At 44.2% G+C, this 27,769-nt stretch overlaps 1 protein-coding gene across 1 annotated transcript in view; it reads right to left on the bottom strand.

Moving 5' to 3' along the window:
- Nucleotides 1-19,530: 19,530 nt before the first annotated feature.
- LOC120023616 (intraflagellar transport protein 43 homolog A) overlaps nucleotides 19,531-27,769 on the bottom strand; it is a 32,292-nt gene continuing 24,053 nt past the window's right edge. Inside the window, exons 6-9 of the mRNA XM_038967659.1 lie at nucleotides 21,560-21,632; nucleotides 20,496-20,571; nucleotides 20,240-20,302; nucleotides 19,531-19,818 (exon numbers count right to left, since the gene is read on the bottom strand). Of these exons, the coding sequence (XP_038823587.1) occupies nucleotides 19,708-19,818; nucleotides 20,240-20,302; nucleotides 20,496-20,571; nucleotides 21,560-21,632 (323 nt within the window). The 3' untranslated portion in view covers nucleotides 19,531-19,707. The remainder of the gene's footprint in view (nucleotides 19,819-20,239; nucleotides 20,303-20,495; nucleotides 20,572-21,559; nucleotides 21,633-27,769) is intronic.

Below are 27,769 nucleotides of genomic sequence, written 5' to 3'. Positions count from 1 at the left end.
TAAGAAGATGTCAGCCTTGCTTCGTCTATTGCTCTGAGCCTTTATCAACCCATAGACGCTCCGCTGCAAAAAGGGGAGCCTCATTTCAATGCCTTTCAAGGAGCAACACTAAAGAATAAGTGTTATGTGATAAAAAGAGGGTTGTTAAATAGATCTGTCTATTTGTATGGTAATAATGATCGCTTAAGGACCTGGGGCTCCGTGACTTGTAGAACAAGGAAACAAATCTGTATTCAGGTGTTGGGTTAACATGGCTCTCAAAACGACCTTGTGAAAGTTTTACACAGTAACAAATGAGTTGCATGCTACGTTTTTTCATTATTTTCTCTGCAGCTTGGTATTGGAGCATCCTGTGGCCGCTCAACACAACTCACTGATTTGATATAAAATGGGGCCCTTGATACCAATGTTTCCCACAATCATATCATTGTTTGTTTTGGTCACATTCAGGGCTTGAAGGTCCCTGATTTCATTGACAAGGTCAGAACCATTTTCATCAAAGAAATACATCCTGATGTTTCCCATTCCTTCAAAATAAAGGAAACATTGTTGACCGTTATTGTTGATCCAGTCACTGCTAGCTACAACAACCACTGTAAGACAAGAAACACCAACATAAACAACATGACAAAAGCCAATACACATCTCTCATTAGGATTCAAAGGATTCTGTTTTTCTGGCCCCAGATGGCCACATTATTAACAACACAGACCTCAGGAGCATTGTTTTTGTTGTCAAGGAAATGAAACAGTGGTGAGTGGGTTTGTTGTGTCTCTGTACCTGGAGACCGTATTGTAGCACATTGTTCCAGTTGTGTTGTTTCCTACAGTTAGTGATGTCAGCTTGTCCCAAGGAAGGCAGGGTTGACATGTCAATTTGGCAGAGGGGCGGGCCAGGGTTCACCGCAGTCATTTGATCCTTTATCTCCCATTTTGATATCTCAGTCTTGTGTCAGTACAAACAACAACAGTCTGCCAGAGAGATGCTGATGAACATGATTGATTCTTCAGGCAGACCAGGGGATGAGTAGGGCCCCTCCACAGACACAACAATGACATGAGCATTTGATGGAAAAGCTCCCCTCTATCCTCAGAGTAGCTGGAGTGAGTCATGGTGTACTCTTTGTTGCCAACCCCCAATAGCAATTACATAATAAATAGAAAACACAATAAAGTTCAAGTCCATTTATTCAAATATCAATACACCTTGTGACATTCTTCACTGAAAAGCAATGGGTTCTCTATATATTCTGTGTGGCCCTTACATGTCTCCAAAGAGTGAATTGGTAATGGAAGGGCTGGGGGTAAAATAACTAATTTCTCCATTAGCAGCCCCTGGTTGACCTGTGAGTATTCACAGCAGGCAGTCATGTTGGCCAACTCAGCTCTGCACCCCATGCCTGGCTCCATTATGGCCTTCCCCAGCCTGGTCACCTGCTTCCATTTATCTGGTGGGATAACTATAGAAATCTGTCAGGAGGCAGGGGGAGGTTTTTTCGCTCTGCTCCAGCCGAGCTGGCAGATTGAGAGCCTCCCGTAATGCACAAGTCTGTTTTTATTATTCTTGCTGGGGGAACACTATTTCATCAAGCGCATGATTCCACAGAAGAGAGGAGATAGCCCCAGCCGGCTATATTTCTTCCAATCAAACATTCCAAGGGGAAAAAATGAGTGGGTGCCATCAAATCACAGAATAATGCTGCCAGATTTTATGTAAAAAAGAAGGACTGATGGACAAATACAGGAAGGCAAGACAAGTTAAATGATGTGTGTTCAGGAGCTGAGATTGGAAAACTGACAGAGAAAAGCAGCCTCTTTGCTGGAATATAAATTGTTGTGCGCTGTAAAAAGGCTTTTATCTGGAGTGAATATGGGACGTAATACAAAGGTCAGGGTTAAGTCATTTTCTACGGCAAGTTAAGCGAATAATGAAGGCGAGCCCGCCTGGAGAAGGAGCAGTGCTACTGCCAGTTTGTCTTCATTTATTATGCCAAATCTCATGATTTTGGCGTTGCCACGGTGGGTGCTCTGGCGCGCACCAGTGGACGACATATCGCTTAATTTACACAAGGTAATGAAAGCAGGGAATGGGAGGACAAAACAATTTACCTGCTGACACAGGAAGAAGTGATTTGCGAACATGGGGGTGAACGGAAGAGCAGGCAGAGGGCCAAGGCAGAGGGGTGGAAGAGAAAGGGAGAGAGGGAGGGGGCGAGGAGGAAAGAGAGAGGCGTAGAGGGATGAAAGAGAGAGGGGGGACAAAGAAAAAACAATAGAACAGGGTTGGGAGGATAAAGGAGATAGTTGGGTGTAAATAGTTGGAAAAAGAGAAAGATGGAAGAGGGTGTTGGTGGGGTGCTGGGCTCTTTTGATCACACAACTATTCTGATCAGTTCTGATCACAGGCATGATGATGGCTCTGGTAACTCCAGTTTAAACACACACACACACACACACACACACACACACACACACACACACACACACACACACACACACACACACACACACACACACACACACACACACACACACACACACACACACACACACACACACACACACACAAGCTGTAATTGACTTCAAACCTGATAGAGAGTCTGTTCTGAAAAGGCCTTTGTTTTACTCCTTCCCAATTTTAATAATTTAAACTACGCCACTCCAGTGGAGGGGGTGGGGAGGGTAACAATAATCATCACACTGGCAATACAACAGGTATTTCTACCCACAGACATCATACGTTTGTAAGACTGCTATCTCAAACTACTCTGTTTGACAACCACATTACGGTAGTTTAACACAATCACGTTATGTAAAGTTTGCCGCACACATTTTGAATCTTGTGTGAATGTTGGCACAGTATTACAGATTGACATGTGTTCCCTATAAAATGAGCTGTTCACTTACAGAGGAGCTGAAACCTTCAGACTTGCGCTGATGTTTTGTAACATTCTCCTACAGAGTTTACAGACTAAGCGTTCTAGAATTGCCAGATGGATGGCGACAAAGATCGAAATTGAATGAATTGCGACCATTCAGCTGATGTTCGTTCACTTGAGCAGACAAGAGTCTGACTTGTGACAATGCTTGAGGAGAAGCCCTGTAATTTTCCAATCACTACCTTTCAGGCCAGGCCACTCTTTAGGGCCGTAAGATCAGATGAGATCCAGCATCTTCTTTTATAAGAAGCCACAGTCTATTTGCCTGCACACTGTAACAATCAGACAGAGAATCAGGTTTTTTCAGTCTCTCTGGAGAGGGACCATAGGGAGGGGAGGAGAAGAGGAGAAGGAGGGGTGAGAGTTAGAGAGGCGTCTGATTCTCGTCCCACTGGCCGCCCACAGTGGGTGGTTGTGGTGATGATAAACGGAGTGGCGGCACAGCACTGGGGCTCTGCTGGCTCGGCGCGCTGCAGGACCAGACACTGAGAGGAAGTGTCACTCTCCACAGGCCTGCTGGGTCAACCTGGAGTCTGCTGTGTCCTGCTGTTTGAGTGTTCACAACAAATCAAACACCATAACACCGCCTCCCTGAACACAGCTGGGGGCCCTCTGCTGTCTGTAAGAATGTGCTAACAAACTCTGGTGCTCATCCAGAATGAATTGAGCAGCACAGCACTGCTCACTGAATATCTGAATGAAACATAACCATTCAAATGCTTACAGCTGGGAGCCCTGTTCTCCCTGGGAGGGTAACTGATCTTTGGGCCCTGGGCCTGAGGGTGCTCCTCCCACAGGCTCCCCTCTACCCTCCGTAGGCTCTCATCTTTCCTCCACCCTCCCCTGCCCCCCTCCGTAGGCTCTCCTCTCTTCCACCCTACCCTGGCCCCCTCCACAGGCTCTCCTCCACCCTCCCCTGCCCCTGGCTCCCCCCGTAGGCTCTCCTCTCCTCCATCCTCCCCTGTCCCTGGCCCTGTCTGTAGGCTCTTCTCTCCTTCACCTTCCCCAGCCCCTGGCCCCCTCTGTAGGCTCTCCTCCACCCTCCCCTCCCCTGGCCCCCTCTGTAGGCTCTCCTCCACCCTCCCCTCCCCTGGCCCCCTCTGTAGGCTCTCCTCCACCCTCGCCTCCCCTGGCCCCCTCTGTAGGCTCTCCTCCACCCTCGCCTCCCCTGGCCCCCTCCGTAAGCTCTCCTCCACCCTCCCTTGCCCCCCTCTGTAGGCTCTCCTCCACCCTCCCCTGCCCTGGCCCCCTCCGTAGGCTCTCCTCTCCTCCACCTTCCCCTGGCCACGGCTCTCCTCCACTGGCTTATTTCCTCTCACAATGAGAGGTGACAGTGAACAGCGGAACTCGTCAGTGTGAATAACACACAGTCACGCTCTGCGAGACCCTATCTGGCAGCGTGCACACACACATGTGAGTGTCACAGGGGGCTGGGGGGCCTGGTGCAGAGCAGCACAGCGGCAGGCAGGCTGTCAGCCCCACTCCGACCCCTCCATTACAGCTTAACCAGGGACAAATTGAGCGATTTGACGTGTTACTGTATATCGTTTGACTCACTTTGTTGTCTTACAATGCTGTAGTGCAATTATAGACTCGTGTTAAAAATGAAATAACTTCTACTGGATGGAAGGGGGTCATCAATACAAAAGTGCAGTGTCTCAGCTCTATACCAAGGGCATGCCAGTCATCTTTGGTTTAAACTTTACAGAAATAGCAAAGCTCACATTACTGTAAATTCCCATAGTTGCATGCTCTCAGTCTCTTCAGTCTTCCTCTGTCCTTCTGTGACAGACAGCCAGGAGCTGCTATAAGACGACCACTGGTCTGGCTTAATTTAACCACTTTCCCTGTCCACTGCCACATCAGTATACAGTATTACATAACTGCTAATGGGCTAATAGCAAGAGCGAGAGAGAAAGAGTGAGAAAGAAAGAAAGATAGTTAAGTAAATAGAGCTCAGGTTCATCCAAACATTTAATAATTTATCCAATCTGGAGCATTCACCTCTTACTGGGCTAATTATATAATTTAACTGGCCTGGATGAGTGGCCAATGCTGCCACTCTCTCTTACACTGTCACCACATAATTATGACTTATGCCAGCACAACCTAGCAACCTGGATGAAGTCAGCTTGCAATACATTTTAATGATCACTTAGACGATACGGACATTCACGTGGCTTCCACAACATTAACAGGAAAATATGGATGCCATCAAAGTCAGACCAGAGACAGGAGGAGAGATGAGAGGAGATGTGGGGAGTAGGAGACAAACAGGGGAATGTGACAGAAGCCCTGTTTATACCTGCCGTTAACATGAGTCCTTTGTCCTGATGTTGTCCTGATCTTGAACTGATCTTGTCTGTTTCACAATCAGAGCACATTTCATCTTTTAATCGTCCACACTTGTCTAAAAAGGTGAGCACAATCACAATGTGGACAAGATTAGGATAAAGGCTGCATGTCAGAACCAGGTATAAACAGGACTATAGGGACAGCTAGGCCAGCTGATACGGGGCAGATACATTTTCTTGCGTCTGTGGGATAGGTTTCTGTCTGTGGTCACTGCTCGGCCTGGTTGGGGAGTGACAGGGCTGGTGTGGCGTCAGTTCAGGGCTGTCAGAGAGGTAGACACTGGTTCAGGAACCAGAGCTGCTGTTGCTGTGGTGTGGTGCGACCTGTCCCATCCAGCAGCAATGGAAAAACAGCAGCTGACACTCTACTCCTGAGGCGCTGCTGGTGACCTCATTTAGAACATGGGCTTTTGGAGGAGGGGTGGAGAGGAGGTGGGGTACTGTATATGGTGGACAGGGAACGCTGGCTTTGGCTTTTACATTCCAAACCTCAAAGCACTCGCACAAAGTTTCAAATAACTTTCAAAGGTTGAAATAAAGAGAAATGTAATAATGAACAATGGTGATATAAAAATAGATTGGACATAATGAAAAGGGCTGCATGTCTTTTTAATAGCTGTAAAATGGCTAATTACCCTACTATGATTGATCATTGAGAGGCACATTGGGACATTTGAGACCCCTGAGTTTTTCTACTGAAATAATTCAACATTTCTCATGTAATTAAGAGATGTTATATGACTTTACTGACCTTAAATGACTGTGAAATAAGTCATGTAAAAACACAGATACAACAGAAAGGAATAGGCCTCTCAGATAGAAAAGAGAGAGAGAGAGAGAGAGAGAGAGAGAGAGAGAGAGAGAGAGAGAGAGAGAGAGAGAGAGAGAGAGAGAGAGAGAGAGAGAGAGAGAGAGAGAGAGAGAGAGAGAGAGAGAGAGAGAGAGAGAGAGAGAGAGGAGAGAGAGAGATGAGCTCTGTGCTGTAGCTGTTTTTGTGGCTATCCTATTTCATGACCGCGCCTCGCCGTGGAGCGATTGAATGACAGAGATGACCTGTTTGGAAAGCACCAGTCTGACCACGCGCCACTTGATTTATGCATGTTTTTGTTTTCTTTCCTGGCTTTGTGGACTCTGTTGTTTTTCTGCTGTAACTTGACTAACTAAACCTGAGGAGGGTGATTCTTACCTGAGGGACTCAGGCCAGGGATCAGTCGGTTCCTGATTGAGAGTTAGCTCCGAGTCTTGTTGGCTTGTAGCTTTTCTGGACCAGGGGTTCACCACATTTTTTTTTAATTTTTTTATTTCACCTTTATTTAACCAGGTAGGCAAGTTGAGAACAAGTTCTCATTTACAATTGACTTAAAGGGGGTGAAACAAAATCTTTTTTAAATCTCCCCACCACAATTCCATTCTTTCCCAATATTAAATGAGATTGAAAGTTCCACTGCGCACTTTCCCGGGGCTGTCAAATGAGATGTCAGTCATGTGTCAGAACAGTCCGATGCTCATCTGCTCTAATACATCACAGCCTTTTATATGGACCAGGATCAGGGAGGCTCCCCTCCCCTCACCAGCCCCCCCTGGGACCCAGCGTGATTGATAACAACATCCAGGCAGGGACTGATTCATACTGGTGCCCATTTGGAGAATGGGGTGAGGCAGAGACCACTTCCTCCTGTACTGGTGCCTACCACAGCCCTACTGGAGAACATGACATTAGCCTGTTAAATACACAGCAGCAGCATGCTGAACCCCTGGAGTGTTCTGGAGACAAACTCAACAAGGTTTTCATTCATAAAGTATGCTTTGACAGCCATTGATAAATCGTATTCACCAGATGCTGATATGATTTTCATTTTTTATGTTTAGTATAAGGTAATCATCTTAGAACACAGACACCATGACATGCCCACTTTAAAATCCAAAGGGGCGGCAGGTAGTGGTTAGAGCGTTGGACTATTAACTGAAAGGTTGCAAGATCGAATCCTCGAGCTGACAAGGTAAAAATCTGTCGTTCTGCCTCTGAACAAGGCAGTTAACCCACTGTTCCTAAGCCGTCATTGAAAATAAGAATTTGTTCTTAACTGACTTGCCTAGTTAAATAAAGGTAAAAAATTAAAAAATATTCCTGTCCATGCTCCACTCTAAATGAAATACAGACATCTAAACTATTCTTCCTGATTAGCTGCTCTCTTTCCGTTGGAGGTCCGGTGCTCCAAATGTGTATTGAGGGGAACCAGTTTTGAGTACAGTATTATTAGCATGTGGTGGTGCTGCCAAGCTAATGACCACTTGGCACATAGACAGCTATCCATCCCAATCTCAGGTCACACTAATCCAATTCATGCGACCTGCTTGGCATCAGAGAGACTCATCTGTCTTTACTGTTCATTAACAGACCTCCTCTTGGACTAAACGCATTCACATTCCTCCTCTGGATTTCCTGAAAGGGAACACTAGCATATAACCCCCGATCTAATCTGAAGAGTCAACAGAAGGGATGGATACACAGCATCAGAGATTCTACATAAAGCTAAAAACCACATTCAGTTCACTAAAGGGATATGTTTTTCGGTAAAACTGAAACTCGTTTCTGGACTGTTACAGTACATGTTCCTTCAGACCAGTATAGGAAGATCTTCACTCAAACAAATATAATCCCCCCATGTGATGAGCAGCAGGAGCAGCAGCAGTGGAGGGGTATGTCAGAGAGTCTGGAAGTGATAAGTACGTCAGTTGCGGCTGTCGTGAGTAAAAGTGTGTGAAGCGATGTAATCATGGCAGTCACAGGGCTGAGGACCTAATCCTGGCCTAGCATCACAGCTATTGACCATGCTATGATAGGACGCTGTGGGTAAACAGACCTGTCCTGATAATCTCACTCTCACACACACACACACACACACACACACACACACACACACACACACACACACACACACACACACACACACACACACACACACACACACACACTAGTTCCATCATACATTACATCAATCCCTGAATCCAGATCCGGATGACAGGGAATTAATGCTTTTGACAGGAAATCATGCTCACTTTCTCTCTATATCTCTCTCCAACTGAGACGCTTGATCTAGTCCAACTGTTTCTCTTGATCTAGACACTGTCACACATCCAACTGTCTCTTTGAATATGCTCCATTCAAATAGCATGAAAAAGCTCTTCTGTAGATTTCCCCCATATCCTATTCAAAAATATATCAGAATACTTGTATTCACGTCAAATCCTACGTGTTTATTCCACACCATCTCAGTGTTGTCACAAGCTGAGTGGCTACATGGGATCCCCCCTCTCTTCTCTCCTCTCTCTCAGGCTGTGACAGGGACTTTATGTCTGGGGGTGGAATGATAATAATGTTTCTAATCTTGTTACATTGCACACAGAATTGTGTTCCATGTTAATGAACTGGCCCCCTCCCGGCCCTGCCGATCTGCTTACTTTCAATTTGTGTACTGTCATCTCCCCGCGACGCTGCTGAAATTGATGCACCCTCTTCCTTTTAATTAAATCAAACCCAGTCGGGGGCCGGGCAGGGGGGGGGGGGGGGGGGCTGCGCCCGTACATACCTCAAAAAGACCTGCCTGACTTCACGCCAAACCTGAGTGCTGGTAAAACTCTGGTTTGGGTTTGGTAATCCATTAGCTAGTGTGTACTTCACTGTTCTCTCTAAGTGTGTTTTGCATGGCAGTGTCTTTGAGGCAGACAGGACATCCAGCATACTGTAGTTTACCATAGAGGTGTAACCCACTGATTCCATGAAAATGTATTCAAAATATAGACAGTTGACATCCCGTGCCCATACTAACATGTAAAGATTTAACACAAAAATTACCTTTCTTGGTCTTTCCCAATCAGCCAAAATAAGTAATACGATGTTGGTAGGGTAATGAAAATCTAGACTTTCTTTAATCTGGAATTATGTAGGCTACATCACAATACAATAGTCATAGAATAATTGATGGCAGCTGAAACGATCCAGTTTCCCAATCTCAATTCACACATTTTGGAGTTCTATGGACACTGCTCCTAATCTACAAAATCTCTGCTAGAAAAATTGTCCCTCCAACCTGCCTTGTAGCTTGCACAGGTACAGTGGAATGTTGGAGCCAGCCAGAGCATAAAAAGGGAAGCGTAAAATTCCCACAAATTATAGGGAGGATAATTGGATTCCGAGCTTTGTCCTGTACGGTGGGCTGTGGGCGGTGGCGCTCCTGAAGCTGTGACATTATCAATGTAACATAACCTGAAGGCTGCGGTGCTGTGGCGCAGGGCCGCCGGTATGGCCCGTCCTCCAGGTTCCACATCACTGCCTGCTTGGCTATTCATCCCGTGGACCCTGCAAATGAAATTATGGGAGGAAGAGCAAAGGACATTGTTTGGGAATTAATCCTATTTATGCCTAAACCCACTTCAAAATGTTATAGTGAGGTACTCTTAAGATGTAAGGCGCATTTACAATTAGACAAGGCACTGGGAGGATTGGAGCACACAGTATGGCTGTTTCTTGGTAAGTAAAACAGATGTGAGAGATATAGCAGAGTGTCTGGAAATAATCAAACAGATGGATAAACACTGAACAAATAAAGACATTCAACATACTGATTTCACACTCAAACAATCTGAAAGAAAGATTCTCACCAGGTGTCCACTAGACCAGGGTTTCCAGTCCTGGGGTCCCCCCTTGGTGCACATTGTGGTTTTTGCCCTAGCACTACACAGCTGATTCAAATAATCAAAGGGGAGTTTGGGAAACCCTGCTGTAGGTAACCTTCATTTTGGACTGTATCTGCACCTGTTTGAACAGTTAGAAATGTATGTTTTGTCTTCTCCAAATCTATGCCTACACCAAATTAAATTAAAAATGTTTTTTCAAAGGATAGTCATCTCAAATATTTTGTCACTGTCATTTCCCACACACACACCTCAGTTCTGTCAGAGCAAAATATTGCCCTCTACAATTATAAAAATGTTGTTTTTGTTTTTATATCTAGGCCTACCTTAAACTCCAATAATCTTCTTCCTTGATCAGAAAAGGTGTGAGCATTGTTGTCGGTATTTATGGAAGATTTTTCATTCAATGGATTAAATTCATTAGATCTAGTCTACAGTAGAGGCACTTTGATGTGAAGGCATGCCAAAGTAATCAAAATGACCGCGCAACACATCAACAAGCACTGGCTCGACACCGTGCTTCGTTTTAGCGTCTGAAATATAACACTGTTTTCAATTAAATAATGTAAGAAAAAATATGTACATAGATTTTATGTTTGGTCTAGGCATTTGATTTGTTTAGCCCATAGGCCTATAATTGTATTTTTATATAAAGTTTTCATGTATACATTTGTTCAAACTTCTGTCATTCTAAGAATAACATTGTTGTTTTGGTGAAAATAAAACAATCATTCTAAAAAAAGTTCCTCAGTCTCGATGGGCCTGTAGTTTGCAAACGTTTTTATAACGCATCAGTTTTACAGCGCATAGCAGTAGCCTAGCTGGTGGCCATACACAATCCACCTGGCTGTCACTACGAAACAGCGCGTGCTGTATATAGACAATATCAATGCATGGACTTTCTTGCATTCAAATGAAACACTGTCAAAAAAAGTAGAGCCTAAACGGTCACAATTGTTCCATTTGTTGAAATAATATACCTAATTATATTTAGGCCAGCTGTGGAAATCCGACAAAATCTGACATTTTGAATAAAGGCTACCGAACATAAGTAAATGTCTGCTGTTTCGCCATTCTTTTTAAATACATTTGGCCATGCAAATTATACAATTACAATAATATGACTATTACAGTAGGGCCTAATAATTTAGATATGAATATGAATGAAGCATAAGAGCAATGTTAGGCTTATTGAGACTGCTGCAATTTTGAAATAAAGTTGCAGGATTTACCTGTCATTTAACAAAGAAAACCCCAATCTAACCTGTAATTATGTGATCAGAATGTATTAAATCCTAATCAGCCAATTTACGTCAAAACACAATATACTGTTAGAACAAAACGATTAAACTGAAGCCAGAAATAGGCTACGGATTTTGACATGCCACTGCGTTATACGAAGTGAACCACACTGGAGCGTCTTCCGACCCTCTCGGAATTGCAGATAAACACTGCCCCCTGCTGATAAATACAAAAACAATGACGATTCAAAAATGCCTTTTAAAAAATCTGAAAATTGCACATTATTTTATTCAAACATAATTGCACACATTATTATATTTCCATACACAGCAGCTTTGAAAGCATTCATTAAGAAAAAGCAAATCGAGCCTATATACCCAGTATGATTTTCACTATAAATCTCATTGTTGTTTGTAACAACGAAATGACTACAACAAACATTTCTGCCTGTCCAAAAGAGTAAAACATTATTTGATGGGGCTTATATACGGACAAATTACTATTACCTGTCCCAAAAACATGGAGGTGTATATTGTAAAATATAAGATGAGGTATAAGCCTATTGTCAGCAGTGAGAGGTTTAATATCAGGTATCCTTGTATTTACAGTTAATTTTATTCCAAAACATTTATATATTCTATATATTTAAATAAAAATCATGTTAGACTAGAAAAGAGGACAACATAAACACAGATATACTATATACACGTTCCAGGGAGGGCAGTGGCCATAATGGTTCTATAGCCTAATTACATGATAGGTCCTTTACCCTCCTCATCAGGAGCAGCACAGACCCCAGCCAGAGTGAAGAGGCCACACCACAGAGCCTGTCTCTTCTCCCTGGTTACACACTATCTCCCCCACCCACTGCAAACACACACACAAGATGCACAGGAAAGAGGATACTGACACATACACACACGCAGATGTACACACACACACACACGTGTACAAACAAACAATAAAACACACACACACACCAGAGGAGGCTGGTGGGAGGAGCTATAGGAGGACAGGCTCATTGTAAAGGCTGGAATGGAATCAATGGAATGGTATCAAACATATGGAAACCACACATTTAACTCCATTTATTCCATCCAGACATTACAATGAACCCGTCCTCCTATAGCTCCTCCCACCAGCCTCCTCTGACACACACACACACACACACACACACACACACACACACACACACACACACACGAACACTCAGTCAGACCCACAGCTACTGCTTCACCCTGCCATTATCCCCTCCTCTACCCCAAACACACAGTTTTAATTTCAAAGCTCTGATTAGCTGATGATTGCATGACAGCCGCCGACCAGGTTCCCTTTTCGCCTGGCTCCCAGACTGCAACTCAATCATGCCCAATTAGTAGGTCCCCAAACACTCTCTCTTATTAGAGGACTCATAATCGACTCATTGTGTCCTGATTTGGCAAATAAATCACTCTGGAGGCTTCTCTCTCTCTCTCTCGCTCGCTCTCATTCCCCCACCTCTCCCACTATGTCTTTCACTGTCCCCCCTCTCTACCTTGTCCAGGGGTACAGTGAACGTTTTCAAGCAAGCTTTTCAGTGGAGCTGACAGTTTGAGCTACTCTGCTGGAATCCTTTTTTATTCCCCCAGAAGAATAAATAATCATTTAGCAGCGAAGGCAAGGCAGCCAGCATGCGGGTGTCCTTGTCCTACAAGGTTAAGAATCCATTCCGTCTGAGCAAGAAAGGAGTGAATTAAAATAAATGACGGCCAGATATTTATTGCGAGTTTGTAGATGAAGTTAAGTCACTCCAGCGGACCAGCGAGGGCTGCCAATGGCTCTCCGTCACTGCATGACCTGCTAGCTCTTTTTGCGTGGGACAAGGGAATAACACTCAATGTCACATTACGCATTTCCTGCTTTTATATATTTTTATTTATTTATATATATATATAAATGCATGTGTTGCTGCGGACGTTAGGGGGTAGACGTCAAATGAGATAGTAAGGCAAATGAAATTATCTAGTGCTGGATGCTAAACATATTTGTAATTTGATCGAAAGAGAAGATCGTGAGAAATGTAAGCTTGGTAAAAAGACAGCACTGGCGGCTGGCATAGACAACGAGATATAGAATGAAGGGGACGGATGGGATAAAAGAGGACAAAGTTTCCTTGATATTGTCATTGAATGTGGAGACACCAAACTCAAAGCCACTGCTTTCGTCCAGTATCTGTAATTGAACAAATATGATAAATGTTAATGTTCAGGAACAAGGAGACAGGTTGGTTGGGAGGGGGTGTGGCCCCTTGACACTGTCCATTCATATAACATTCCAGAGACTCCCAGCAGACATCTATATACAGTATGTTAGCCCCAGATCTCAGCACAAGGGTATAACAGCCTAATTAATTAAGTGGAGATGAAGTAGCTTCGTCATAGTAAAAATACCTCCTGTGCCAATGATTAAAATAAGGTTTTCAGTGTTTCCACACAGTGATCATGTGCTATGTTCATAGATAGTTGTGTTCTGTACGTCGCTGAGCTTCACAGGCTCTGTGGGGTGTACTGGGTTGAGCTCCAAGGGCTTGAGGAGCAGGCAGGAGGCCTATGAAGTGACAGACTTAGAGGGAACCGTTGGACTCTGATGTAGTGGACTCAGAGCCCCATCTTACAGAGTGGAGTCAGCGGTCTCCTACTGTGATTCTGAGCCTGGCTATTGGGCTCAAACGGCTTCTGCCAGTACGGAGGATTTGAGCATGCTTAGTGGGCTCTCAGAGTGGTTTGTGAAGTAACCTCTGAATTGTACGTACCTGCTCAGAGACAGACAGTACAGTAGTCCCCAACAGGGTGTAGCTGGGGGGCTGTGCATGTTCAGATGTCCCTCGCATACCTTAACATGATGATTGTGTGAGCGGCCTTTACTGTCACAAGCCTCATGCTCTCTACTGTGTCCATATCGCACAGCAGAACACAGTCCTCATCATAGTCTTTACTTTAACCACTTGACCCTTTGGCATGCGTGTCTCCCTTAACTCTGAACCAACTAATTTCCCCTTAACTCTCTCTCTTTCACACTCACCTAGTGTGTGTGGATTGAGGCGGTGTATTTGTGTGTTGTGGTCATTAGTCTCTGTATAAAAGGTAAAAGGAAACGTCCTGGCCAGCTGGCGTGGTGTGGGGTGCAGCGTGGGGTGGTCTGCCACTGTGAGACTCCCACGGCAGAACCACTGAGGCCTGGTGCCCCCCGCCCACCGACGGACCGCTGTGACCACCACAGGCGCTCAGCAGATGGAGCCTCCTGCTCTCCTCTCTCTCCTCTCTTCCACAGGAAGGCAAGGAGATTTGGGCTAGGACTGGCCTAACTAACCTCCGTCACAGATGCCAGAAGAAGCCTGGGCCTCCAGTGGAGCCCTGCTGGGGAGATGCTGGGCTGCAGCAGGTGTGATCTCAGCCCCTCTCTCTCCCCCCTGTCAGCACCTCAGTGGTGGAGCCCACACTCTGCACTCTCTTCCTGCCCTCGCTCCTCCTCACTTAGACACCGTCTGTGCTGAGGTAACAGGACCACATCCTCCCACTCACTAACCAAAGACATGTTCACTACAGTACATTTCACATCTCTTTAGATCCAGATATTCTGACAAACCAGGCTTTATCATTCACTAAAACTATGAACGGGGGCGAACTGGGACCAGAAATCGGCTCTGCCATTTCTAACACCCTGGCAAATTTCTTCCCCGAGGCCCCCACAACGGTCAAATGTTTTCGCCAAAAAATCATTTTATAATTATCACTTTCGCCACAAAAAAAACAAGTTAAACAGGTCCACTTGGCAAAAAATGGACCACCCCTTCTGGCATTTGCCAGATATGTCAGATGGCCAGTCCGCCCCGACGATGAAAGATGAGAGGTTACTGACAGATGACTGACTGACTCTGGCTGTGGACTGAATTGGATATAACACATGAAGCATGAGGTATGGCAAATAATATGAAGTACCAAGATCAAAGTACAATAACCAAAGTAGATGTTTTTGCCCCTTTTGAGGGCAAACTGTCTGCCTGTTGACTCAAGTGTTTTCCACTGCTGGTGATGATAAGCTGTCCTTCTGACCTCACCACCACCATGGGGCCCAGCCCACACTACCACTCTCCCTTCCATCAGCCCCTTCTTTATCGCCAGCAGCTACAAGACAAACAGGTTCTGCTGCAGGTCACACACTGCTGCAGCCAGTGTTCTCTGTGATGGAGAGGGTTTACATGGGGGTGCCGTCGCACCACGCGGCTGAGTCCCCCACCTTGACCTGTCCCTGTCTATAAGGCCTCAGTGAACGCTGTCCCCTGCCCCCCCGGTCCCCCCAGCCTCTCTGACCGCCGCTGAGTTATTATCATAATTTCCCAGAGAGGAATTGCGGGGCCTCCACAATGAGAGTGTCGCCCGTGTTTTACAGAATGTTTTGTGTTTTATTGCCTTTAAGTCACTCGTAGGCCAGTAGAGAGGCCCACAATGATAAGAAAACCACTCATGTGAAAAATGAAGGGCCTCATGTCCTGGACTGAGAGAAGAGAGGAAATAATAAAATCCATGGCAAATGTGGACCCTGACTGTAATTCATGTTCACACCTCCCCTCCAACCCAAACCAATTCCCCAAAATTGTAGAAGAATGAGAAAAAAAAGCATAATTAATTCAGCCAATCTCTGCGTTACAAAAAGAACAGCAGCTTTTTTCTCGTTTGGTTTGTACTTGAAAAAAACTCCCATAAAACGCCACCCGCCCCTCTCATTCCCCCTCCCGACTCCCAAGCCCTTGACAACATGACACCTGTAAAATGCCCAGGGGCATTCCAAGCTGCCACCGTCCCAGTCATTTCATGTCCAAGCCCACCTGGGGTAAACAAAAAAGGACCAAGAGCGATAGAATATTAACAAAAGAGGGGGGGGGGTGGGAAAAGCACTGTCGAAACTGAAAACACCAACTCACACAACTCTGGACTCTTAAATATAAAGCCTTTGTCTCTAATGTGGTCAGGAGAGCCCCTCCCCCACAGGCCCCTGTGGCTCCGCAGGATAAAGGTGCAGCATATCTCATGGAAAATAAAACATCTGTTTAATCTATTACTTTCAAACGCAAATCCCCTTTTGATCAAAGAATGATATTGATCTGCCTGCCTCTGTCTATGACAGGGATTTCTCTTTCAAACTTGAAATATCATCCAGTCTGTGTGGCAAATTAATACAGGGGCTAAACAGCTCTCCTTTTTCAAGTCATTTTCAAAGTGCACTGAAACCATTTGAATACAGTTGCATTTGCATTTATTTCAACCATATAAAATACAAATTCAGCTTGCCCATGTAAACAGAACGTATGTAGTGTGGTAGACATTTGCCCTAGAGTTAAAACACTGCTAATGTTTCATCCTACATAGAGCCTACAAAGCCTAATAATGAACAGACTCAGGGTCTGATGACTTATTTACTGCATCTCTGGAATAATCAAACCAACATCAGAGATGCTGGACATCCAGGCTTGGTTCATGGCACCTGACTCAGCTTGTAAAGCCCTGATCAGGCCAGTGACTGACTGAAGACCTGTGACAGGCTAGGCGCCTGGCCCCTGGTGGAACGAGCAGGTCAGGTCTTAATATCCCGTGAGCTTTGGCGTGTCTGTCCTCACCCGTCACTCTGTGTGTGACGGGCCCTGGCTGAAGGCCCCGGCTATCTTCACATCTCCCCATTTTCTTAACACTTTAATTACACATCAACATATTGCTTTTGGGCCATATGGAAGGCAGATATTGAGACCAGATAAGATGTATAAACTTCTGTCAACACCACAGCATATTAGGGAGAGTTGGAAGCATAGTACCTCTATTCCTTCTTCCAATTAGCGCCCTGTATCAAAATACATTAAGACAAGCCCATCAACCCCGAGCAGGAAAATACATTTTTTAGGAGGCCTTGGCCCAGTTTTATTAAAATTGTATTACTTCCCCTGTTTGTTTCTTTGCCACAAAATGAAAAGTCATTTCCACACAGGGATTCAATAAAAACTCAGATAAAGGACCCAGTAAACTCGACGGCCTGAGAACTGGTCCTAGTCCGCTGGCTCAGATTGGACTCTCAAGGTTCTACAGTTGGACTACAAATATAAGAAAACATCCATAAAAAAATAACCAGTAATAATTCACATGAGAATAAATAAATGATGAGAACTTAACTTTTACATAACTGATGTATATTTACATTTTATATGGGACCCTGACAAAGAGTTCAAACGAACAGTTATTTATTCCAATCAGCTGAATAAGGATATCATATTCCACATTAAATACTGTGTATTTTTTTCTGTACTAATGAGGTCAGAAGATCCCACTACAAAATCATTCACCATTCCCAAAGATGACCTCAACACAAATGAGACCTAATCCTCCTAAAATAGCTCCCTACGTTTTATCAGAGGCACACAAAGAAGTCTCTGCTCACCTCTGCGTGACACGGTGTTCTTCTGGAGCTAAATACATCTACACTGCGAGGAGCTCTAGGAGCAAGGGCCGTCTCTCTTCGTAGAAATAACGTATGTGTTACAGTTGGTTTGACGTGATTCAATTCAGTGCGCCCAGCTACCGAGAGGTCATTCTAAGCCTTGCTGCATCAGGATATAAGAGAGAGGAAGAGAGATGGAGAGAAAGAGAGAGGGAGGGGGAGCACGAGAGCGAGAAAGAGGAGAGTATGAGGGACAGAGAGAGGTCACTTTGAGGAGCTGGATGCAGGCACATGCCAAACAGCGTCTCCTCTCCCTCTCTAATCCCCACTATGATCCACTGGTGTTCCAGCCAATCGTCTGAGACAGGCCACAACCCGTGATCACTGGGCCCTAATCTGGGTCCTCCGCCCGTAAGCCGTCCACCTCAAACGCCAGCGGCCCGGCGCCAGCAGAGGACTGGCAGGCACAGCCATCTCCAGAGAGACAGCTAGAGGTTGTCTCTACATGGCTGGGCACTTCGCAGCTCCGCAGGGGTGGGAGGAAGGGGCAACGCGGCAGCTGCTCGGGGCATATGGGCAGAATTCATTAAGGCTGGCTAAATAAGCCAATTGTGGAGAGACTGTAAGTGTGTGTAAGTGCTGGAGAGAGAGAGTGAGGGAAAAAGAGAGATGGAAGAGGGAGAAAGGCTGACCACTCGTTACAGTAATTCTGAACATCCCCTCCATCTGTAATACCCATGAAGACTGATTTGAGGCCTACGAAATGACTGGCTGAATGGTTATCTATGTGTGACTGGAGATAATTGAGCTGTGAGCTGCGTAGATTGTGTCCTCCAGGCCGTTGGCGTATCCCCAACTGTCACGAGACCTCTCTCTGCTTCAGGGAGAAATAAACCTAATCACAGTCTGTAAATGTTAAACCTGTTTTCCCAATAGTCTCAGTGTAGCTTTGGAGGCCTGCGTCTTTATTCACACACATGATCCAAAGACCAATCTAAGTGGAGACAAGGCATAAACACACACTGATACATATTAAACATTTGTGTGCAAACTATGACAGTGAGAGGATCTTAGGTATAAATGATTCCATCCTTACATATAAAAAGGTAAAGAGCAGAGGACATACTCCACTGAGGGCTTCTTTGCTACTAATAATCTGTATTATGTTGAATTGGACTCATGTTTAGGCCCATAGGCATATATAGTATTACAGTATTACATAACAACCATGCATCAAACCCAAACCACAGGGCCATAGGAGGCCCTGTGGCCCTGTGGTTTGGGTTTGATGCATGGTTGTTATGTAAGTTTGGAGAGAGCATGCATCTGGACACCTCCAGCCATCTCCAAAGGAGGAAGATGTCTTCCTTATATAATGTATGCTAATCCCCCATTTGTCAATAGGAAGTGTGTTCAATGCATTTGAGATAATAGTGAAGAGGGGGCAGCTCTTGTCGAAGAGCTGGAAGATAAAGTCAATGGCACAGTCAATAACAATAAAGTTGTGGGCTTTAATGAAGAACGTTAATTTGACCACAATCAAGTGGATTTCAGCTTAGGTGATTGTCAACCTTGGACTAGTATCTGACTGAGGATGTAGGGGGGTAGATAATGCAGGCGGGAGATGAGAGGGCATTTTGATCTGTATCAGACCATTTAGGCATTCAGCATTTTTAAACAAAAGTGAGTTGTCTTCTAGCAGTTTTGGTAGATTCAAACAGATAGCATTGCAGTGAAATACGTGTCGTTAAACTTCTGTGTCTTAGAGAAGATAATTTAATTTGCAACCTACTATAGAAATTACAGTAATTAATTTCACAATAAATATACCTACAAATGTGGTGTGTTTAAATTTATTTGAAAAAATAAATACATTTTGCATTGAATTTTTAATATGAACAACAAGCTACATATATTTGATGGTCCCTATGTTTGGACAGAGCATTGACATGCACCCACCCAGGTCCCAGAGGAGGCGTCCTGGTCCACCCTATCCCATCCTGGGGATGCTCGTCATCATAACACAGGCAGCGGAACCTGCTCCTCCTTCTCTCCTTGATCCCATTCCGTCAGCAGCTCTGAGGACACCTCCGTAAACAGACGATCCCAGTCCCAACCCACGTCCTCCTGATAGATAGGTAGATAGATAGATAGATAGAGAGAGAGAGAGAGAGAGAGAGAGAGAGAGAGAGAGAGAGAGAGAGAGAGAGAGAGAGAGAGAGAGAGATCGAGAGAGAGAGAGATCGAGAGATCGAGAAAGAGAGAGAAAGAGAGAGAAAGAGAGAGAGAGAAAGAGGGAGGAAGAGCAGATGAAGAAAAAGAGGGAGAAAAAAGAAAGCGAGGAAAATAATAGAGGGGGAGAAGCAGAGCAAGACAGAGCGAACATCCCAGGGAAGGTGGGAGAAAGATAGTAGAGCGTGTTAATGCACACATCATAAATCTTGATTACCTAGGAGAATGGAAGGCAACCTCCCCTGGTGCTTCAGAAACAGCTGGACACCCCCCTCACAGGGAACACAGCAGCTATATTTACAAAAAAATCACTCACCTCCCGCACCTCCTGCTCTGGAGCCAAAACCTTGGTGAGGAGCTTCAAGTCAATCTCCCCATCCTAGGGAGAGGCATAGACCTTATGAGAACACCCTGAGCGTGCAGAAACATACTCCTCAGAGAGAGGGGATTGATATTGGATGCATCCTAAAAGGACCTCCTTAAAAAGGCAGGCTGGGTAATCTATTACAAAGAAAAATAAATGAGCAGTTGAAACCTGGCTGTGTGTGTAGGGCCCATATGAGATGTCTTACCAGGGTCTGGAAGGCAGAGTACTTCATGAGGTCATTGTCCAGATCTCTGTATGTCATTACCCGGTTCACCTGGATGCTGAGGAGAAGAACAAACACTAAGTAAACAAAAATCCTATAGTAGACGTGCTATACTAAATGTTGGCATGCTTTTCCTCATTAGAGGCTGTCTATTCAAATACAGTAGCCACTACCTGCATCAGTAAGATATCACCAGACCAATCGACAAACTGTATCATAGTACAGTACAACTTGCAAGTATAACTCTGTGAGACAGATAGCTTCTCAGAAGTTTAGGGTAGTGCTTACAGGGCACGGAGAGTTCATAAAGGACAGAGAGATCAGGAGATGGGCGCCAAGTGGTAACCGCCTCAAATTGAAACCCAGCTGCTTATCTGTAGTTGGAATTAAGAGGAGGGCTCTGAAAGTGGCGAGGGCCTAGCAGTGCATGCCAGTCCTACTTACTGCACATTACACGCTACATTGCCCCCTCAATAAGTTCAATGTGGATATTATCTCGTACAGAGCGGGCCCCAGCCTAATAACCCCTGCCGCTGTCATAGCCGCGCTACATAGCGGACACATGTCGGCGCATCTCTCACTGCCCTGTAAATCAAAGGGCCCCACTAGTAAGGGCCCCGCTAACAGCCGTGCATAAATCACACCTTAACTGTTATTTCTGCATAATGGCCCAATATGCCAAGACACCTTCATTACCATGATGAGAGGAGGCAAGGTAACAGTCAAGACACCATCTAAGACTAGTGTATTAGTATCTTTAACTCTCCTTGATGTTAAAATGTATCCCAGGTACTGTACATGGCACTGAGGATGGGCTGGGTCTGTAACCCTTCAGAGGTATCTGAACTCAGCTGTCAGGTCCTATTAGGTCACTTCAGAGACATGAACAGTTATGCAGCCAGTGAGGGTGAGGAGGCATGTCTGTATTCACAAGACAGACCAAATGGATACACTTCATCAACTCTGAAAACAGAGTGATGGGATACCATCTAGGAGTTTGAGTAACTGGAGTCAACTAAAGGGGAGGCTGGTGTTGTTTACAGTACCTTGGAGGAGCAGCAACTTGCATGGTAAGGTCTTCCTCTTGTACTTCATCAAGGTCTGGGATCACTGGTATATCTTAAACACAACAAAACATACAGAACATATCAATATCTCATCAATGTCACCCTCTCCATTATTTAGTCATTCAATCTGTACATCTAAAGTGTTAACTGAGACGCAATAGTGGTAAATCACATAAAAACTGGACATGGATTACAGAAACACTCATTTCAAAGATAGTCTGCTTTGTGTTTAGTATGACAGTTTGTGTGTGTTTGTGTGTATGTGTGAGTGTCTCAGAGTAAATTGGCACCTGATTCATCCCCTCCCTCTCTCTCCCTACATCCTCCGTAGAGCTGCCCTGTCACAATAGCCAGGCGGCCATGAATATTCAGTAGGCCAGGCAGCAGCTCTTCCTGCTGCGAGAGGGGCGCTGGCCAGGGGCTCCCCGGAAAGCACCCCCCGCTACCCCAGCATTTGGGCCCTGTCAGCGCCGCCCACCCCCAGGACCCGCGGTGGCCGGCAGGCCGACCTCCGTGACCACTCTGCCACTCGGACCGGGGCGGCATCCAGCCATGTGCAAGAGTATTTGCTGGCGGGCCCATCTGTGTGGGGTCGGAAGTCACGGTGCGGCCTGGCAGGGGCTGCGGTGCCAGGAGCCGCCAGCCCGCTGCTCAAACAGTGGGAACTCGCTTTAATTGGCAAAACGCAACAGGACAGAGGATGGCTCCACTCCCAAGAAGGACAGGGCAAACTTTCACAGCACTTTTGTTAGAGTGGGCGAAGGTGTGTGTGTGTGTGTGTGGGGGGGGGGGGGCAGACAGACTGAGGAAATAGGATGAATATTGAAACGTTAAAGACATTTAAATGCACCTGTATAATTCATATGAAATTAATACATGCATTATACCATGCTAGAAACAAACATTACAAAATATGAAATAGATGAACTACAAGTATATTACATCATATTTGAGGGAAGGTGGTCTCCGCTACTTCCACAACTGAAAACAATCAATTCATACTTGTGCAAACTTTCTTCATCCGAAGAGGAGGAGCAGGGATTCGACCAAAATGCAGCGTTGTCATAGGACATAATGAATTTATTGAACAAGACAAAAACGAACTATACTTGAATAACTAACAAAATAACAAACGACGTAGACAGACCTGGACATGCGAACTTACATACAACGAAGAACTCACGAACAGGAAAATGACTACACAAAAGAACGAACGTACAAACAAACCGAGACAGTCCCGTGTGGCGCGACAAACACAGACACAGGAAACAACCACCCACAACAATCAATGTGAAAACACCTACCTTAATATGGCTCTCAATCAGAGGAAATGAAAACCACCTGCCTCTAATTGAGAACCATATCAGGTCCATATCAGGTCCTTTAACAAACATAGAAACACATAACATAGACTACCCACCCAAACTCACGCCCTGACCGTCAAACACATACAAAATAACAGAAAACCGGTCAGGAACGTGACAGCCTGTCAAAATCAAAGTCACAGAAATCTATCTAATCCTTGTTGCCATGTAACAACTCTAAATTAGCAAAAAAAACAGACAGAAACAACTCATGTGCACTCAGAGGAGAGGTCTGATTTTCTGTTGTTTTGTCTCTTAATACAATACTGGTTTTGGTTGAAGGCAATTGAAAAGTGCAGCTACATTTCCTTCTGACTTCCTCCAGACAGACAGTGTGCTAGGTGTCAGTGGAGAGGCTGGGAGAGAGCAGGGGAGCGGGAGGGAGAGAGGGAGCAGGAATGTCAGTAATCTCTGAACACAGCGCTGCACCCTGAGGGGAAAGTCAATAGTGGAGCTAGATAGAGGCCAGGAGATGGGAGGCACGATCTGATGGGAGGAAATATCTGTAGATCTGTCACTATACCTTCAAAATACTTCTTAGAAAATACACTGGTGGTTGCAAAATACATATTTTCTCGGAGGGTTAGTCTACTATTCTCATATAACAGTTAAGCAAATATTTAAGCAATGACAAAAGAAAAAGTTAAAAAGGAAGTTATTTATGTTCCTAGAATGAGCTAAATGAGCAAAACGATTAAGGTTATGAAGGATTCTTCAGTTGAAGGAAACAGAAAATAACCCCAGCAAATCCCAGCAACTTTACACAGATAACAAACATCATCATCAGTTGATAACTAATTCCGTTCTCTTTTTTTAATTAAATAAAATTTAAAATGCCACACTCGTTTAGCCGCTGACAAGATTCATCTGTGTTTCTGATATCCAAATAAACGCAAGCGCGGGTATTTCATATTCATGAGGCCTCGGTGACACTTTGTCCTCTCATTTACAAAGTACAGTGTTCAGCAGAATCCATCCCCTCCGGACCCCCAATCAAATTTAATGGTCTTAGCGCAATGACATCAAAAAGCCTCGCTGTCCAGCTCTTTGCAAATAGCTTCCTGGGTTGTTTCCCGCTCCACTCTCTCAGCCAATAATGCACTATTAACACTATTCTACGAGAGTTCAACGTGAAGCAGCAAGGGTTAGGTTCTCTATATGCAAACACTTTACTTGACACCCAGTGTCATAACATGTTATAATGTCATAACAGCTGACATAACTTCTCATAACCTGTCATAATTTGGTCATAACACAGTCATGACCCATATACAGTACCAGTCAAAAGTTTGGACACACCTACTCATTCCAGGGCTTTTCTTTACTTTTACTATATTGTAGAATAATAGTGATGACAACTAAATGAATGAAATAACACATAAGGAATCATCTAGTAACCAAAGAAAAGTGTTAAACAAACCAAAATATATTTTATATTTGAGATTCTTCAAAGTAGCCACCCTTTGCCTTGATGACAGCTTTGCACTCTTGACATTCTCTCAACCAGCTTCATGAGGTAGGCACCTGGAATGCATTTCAATTAACACCTGTGCCTTGTCAAAAGTTATTTGTCGAATTTGAGTTAATGAGTTTGAGCCAATCAGTTGTGTTGTGACAAGGTAGGGGTGGTATAAAGAAGATAGCCCTGTAGATCTTGTAGAATCTGGCCTTCATGGTCGAATTGCTGCAAAGAAACCACCACTAAAGGACGCTAATAAGAACAAGACTTGCTTGAGCCAAGAGACACAAGCAATGGACATTAGACCGGTGGAAATTTGTGCTTTGGTCTAATGAGTCCAAATTTCAGAGTTTGGGTTCCAACCGCCCGTGTCTTTGTGAGACGCAGAGTAGGTGAACGGATGTGTGGTTCCCACCATGAAGCATGGAGGAGGAGGTGTGATGGTGCATTGCTGGTGACACTGTTGGGGATTTATGTAGAATACAAGGCACACTTAACCAGCATGGCTACCACAACATTCTGCAACAATACATCATCCCATCTGGTTTGCGCTTAGTGGGACTATATTTGCTTTTCAACAGAACAAGGACCCAAAACAAACCTCCAGGTTGTGTAAGGGCTATTTGACCAAGAAGGAGAGTGATGGAGTGTTGCATCAGATGACCTGGCCTCCACAATCACCCAACATCAACCCAATTGAGATGGTTTGGGATGAGTTGGACCGCAAAGTGAAGGAAAAGCAGCCAACAAGTGCACAGCATACAGTTGAAGTCGGAAGTTTACATACACCTTAGTCAAATACATTTAAACTCAGTTTATCACAATTCCTGACATTTAATCCTAGTAAAAATTCCCCGTCTTAGGTCAGTTAGGATCAGCACTTTTTATTTTAAGAATGTGAAATGTCAGAATAATAGTAGCGAGAATAATTTATTTCAGCTTTTATTTCTTTCATCACAATCCCAGTTGGTCAGAAGTTTACATACACTCAATTAGTATTTGGTAGCATTTCCTTTAAATTGTTTAACTTGGGTCAAAGGTTTCGGGAAGCCTTCCACAAGCTTCCCACAATAAGTTGGTTGAATTTTGGCCCATTCCTCCTGACAGAGCTGGTGTAACTTTTGCTCGCACACGCTTTTTCAGTTATGCCCACACATTTTCTATGGGATTGAGGTCAGGGCTTTGTGATGGCCACTCCAATACCTTGACTTTGTTGTCCTTAAGCCATTTTGCTACAACTTTGGAAGTATGCTTGGGGTCATTGTCCATTTGGAAGACCCATTTGCGACCAAGCTTTAACTTCCTGAATGATGTCTTGAGATGTTGCTTAAATATATCCACATAATTTTCCTCCTCATGATGCCAACTATTTTGTGAAGTGCACCAGTCCCTCCTGCAGCAAAGCACCCCCACAACATGATGCTGCCACCCCCGTGCTTTACGGTTTGGATGGTGTTCTTCGGCTTGCAAGCCTCCCCCTTTTTCCTCCAAACATAACGATGGTCAGTATGGCCAAACAGTTCTATTTTTGTTTCATCAGACCAGAGGACATTTCTCCAAAAAGTACGATCTTTGTCCCCATGTGAAGTTGCAAACCGTAGTCTGGCTTTTTTATGGCGGTTTTGCAGCAGTGGCTTCTTCCTTGCTGAGCGGCCTTTCAGGTTAAGTCGATATAGGACTCGTTTTACTGTGGATATAGATACTTTTGTACCTGTTTCCTCCAGCATCTTCACAAGGTCCTTTGCTGTTGTTCTGGGATTGATTTGCACTTTTCGCACCAAAGTACGTTCATCTCTAGGAGACAGACCACGTCTCCTTCCTGAGCGGTATGACTGCTGCGTGGTCCCATGGTGTTTATACTTGCGTACTATTGTCTGTACAGTTGAACATGGTACCTTCAGGTATTTGGAAATTGAGTTTTAAGGTAGGCCTTGAAATACATCCACAGGTACACCTCCAATTGACTCAAATGATGTCAATTAGCCTATCAGAAGCTTCTAAAGCCATGACATAATTTTCTGGAATTTTCCAAGCTGTTTGAAGGCACAGTCAACTTAGTATATTTAAACTACTGACCCACTGGAATTGTGATACAGTGAATTATAAGTGAAATAATCTGTCTGTAAACAATTGTTGGAAAAATTACGTATGTGTCATGCACAAAGTAATTGTCCTAACCGACTTGCCAAAACTATAGTTTGTTAACAATACATTTGTGGAGTGGTTGAAAAACGAGTTTTAATGACTCCAACCTAAGTCTATGTAGACTTCCGACTTCAACTGTATGTGGGAACTCGTTCAAGACTGTTGGAAAAGCATTCCAGGTGAAGCTGGTTGAGAGAATGCCAAGAGTGTGCAAAGCTGTCATCAAGGCAAAGGGAGGTTACTTTGAAGAATCTAAAATATATTTTGATTTGTTTAACATTTTGTTGGTTACTACATGATTCCATGTGTTATTTCATAGTTTTGATGTCTTCACTATTATGCCACAATGTAGAAAACAGTAAAAATAAAGAAAAACCTTTGAATGAGTAGGTGTCTCCAAACTTTTGACTAGTACTGTATTTATACCTGTTGTTACATATATTGCATTATTTTATGGCTGGTACATATTTTCAAAATGTGTGTGTGTCAAAAACCACATATTTTCAAATAAGTTTTTCCCTGCCAAGAAGTGTCCTTCCTTTCTTTTGTTGTTGTATTTCATTATTTGTCATGTTTTTTTCTTCATATTTCAAATAACTTGTAGAAAATAGATTTTATGACACTGTCAACAAGCATTATGACCATCCTGTGTCACTTTACTTGGACTAAGAAAATACACTTTAAGACACTGTCAAGAAGCATTTATGACCATCATAATCATATACGCCAGATAGACCTATCACGTACATGCTCTTATAACAGTCATCAGTAACAAAGAGGGTGTCTTGTCCTGCTCCTGAAATCTGCTACTGCATTCATCCGTCTTCAGCAACAGGGCACTGGGGTAGGGGCATGTCTGACATTAATCTGTGCGCAATTACAATGGTAATGGAACATGGTACATTTTTTAAATATATATATATATATAGGTGTACCTGTGGATGTATTTCAAGGCCTACCTTAAAACTCAGTGCCTCTTTACTTGACATCATGGGAAAATCAAAAGAAATCAGCCGTTGACATGGTTATGATCGTGGTTATGATCATGTCATAACGTGTTATGACGCTGGGTGTCAAGTAAAGTGTTACCCCAACTCTATTATTAAGTGATTTTTTTTTTTTTTTTTACATTTTAAAATGAGCTTCAAATTCAACCTATTACTGGACGTCAAGAGAGTATTAATAGGAGCTGCAAACAAGCTGCCGTTTTTCTTTCTGAAG

The sequence above is a fragment of the Salvelinus namaycush genome, chromosome 28, assembly GCF_016432855.1.
Source record: "Salvelinus namaycush isolate Seneca chromosome 28, SaNama_1.0, whole genome shotgun sequence".
Lineage (NCBI taxonomy): Eukaryota > Metazoa > Chordata > Actinopteri > Salmoniformes > Salmonidae > Salvelinus > Salvelinus namaycush.
The sequence above is the reverse complement of the archived record's forward strand: the minus strand, read 5'-3'. Positions and strand labels throughout refer to the sequence as shown.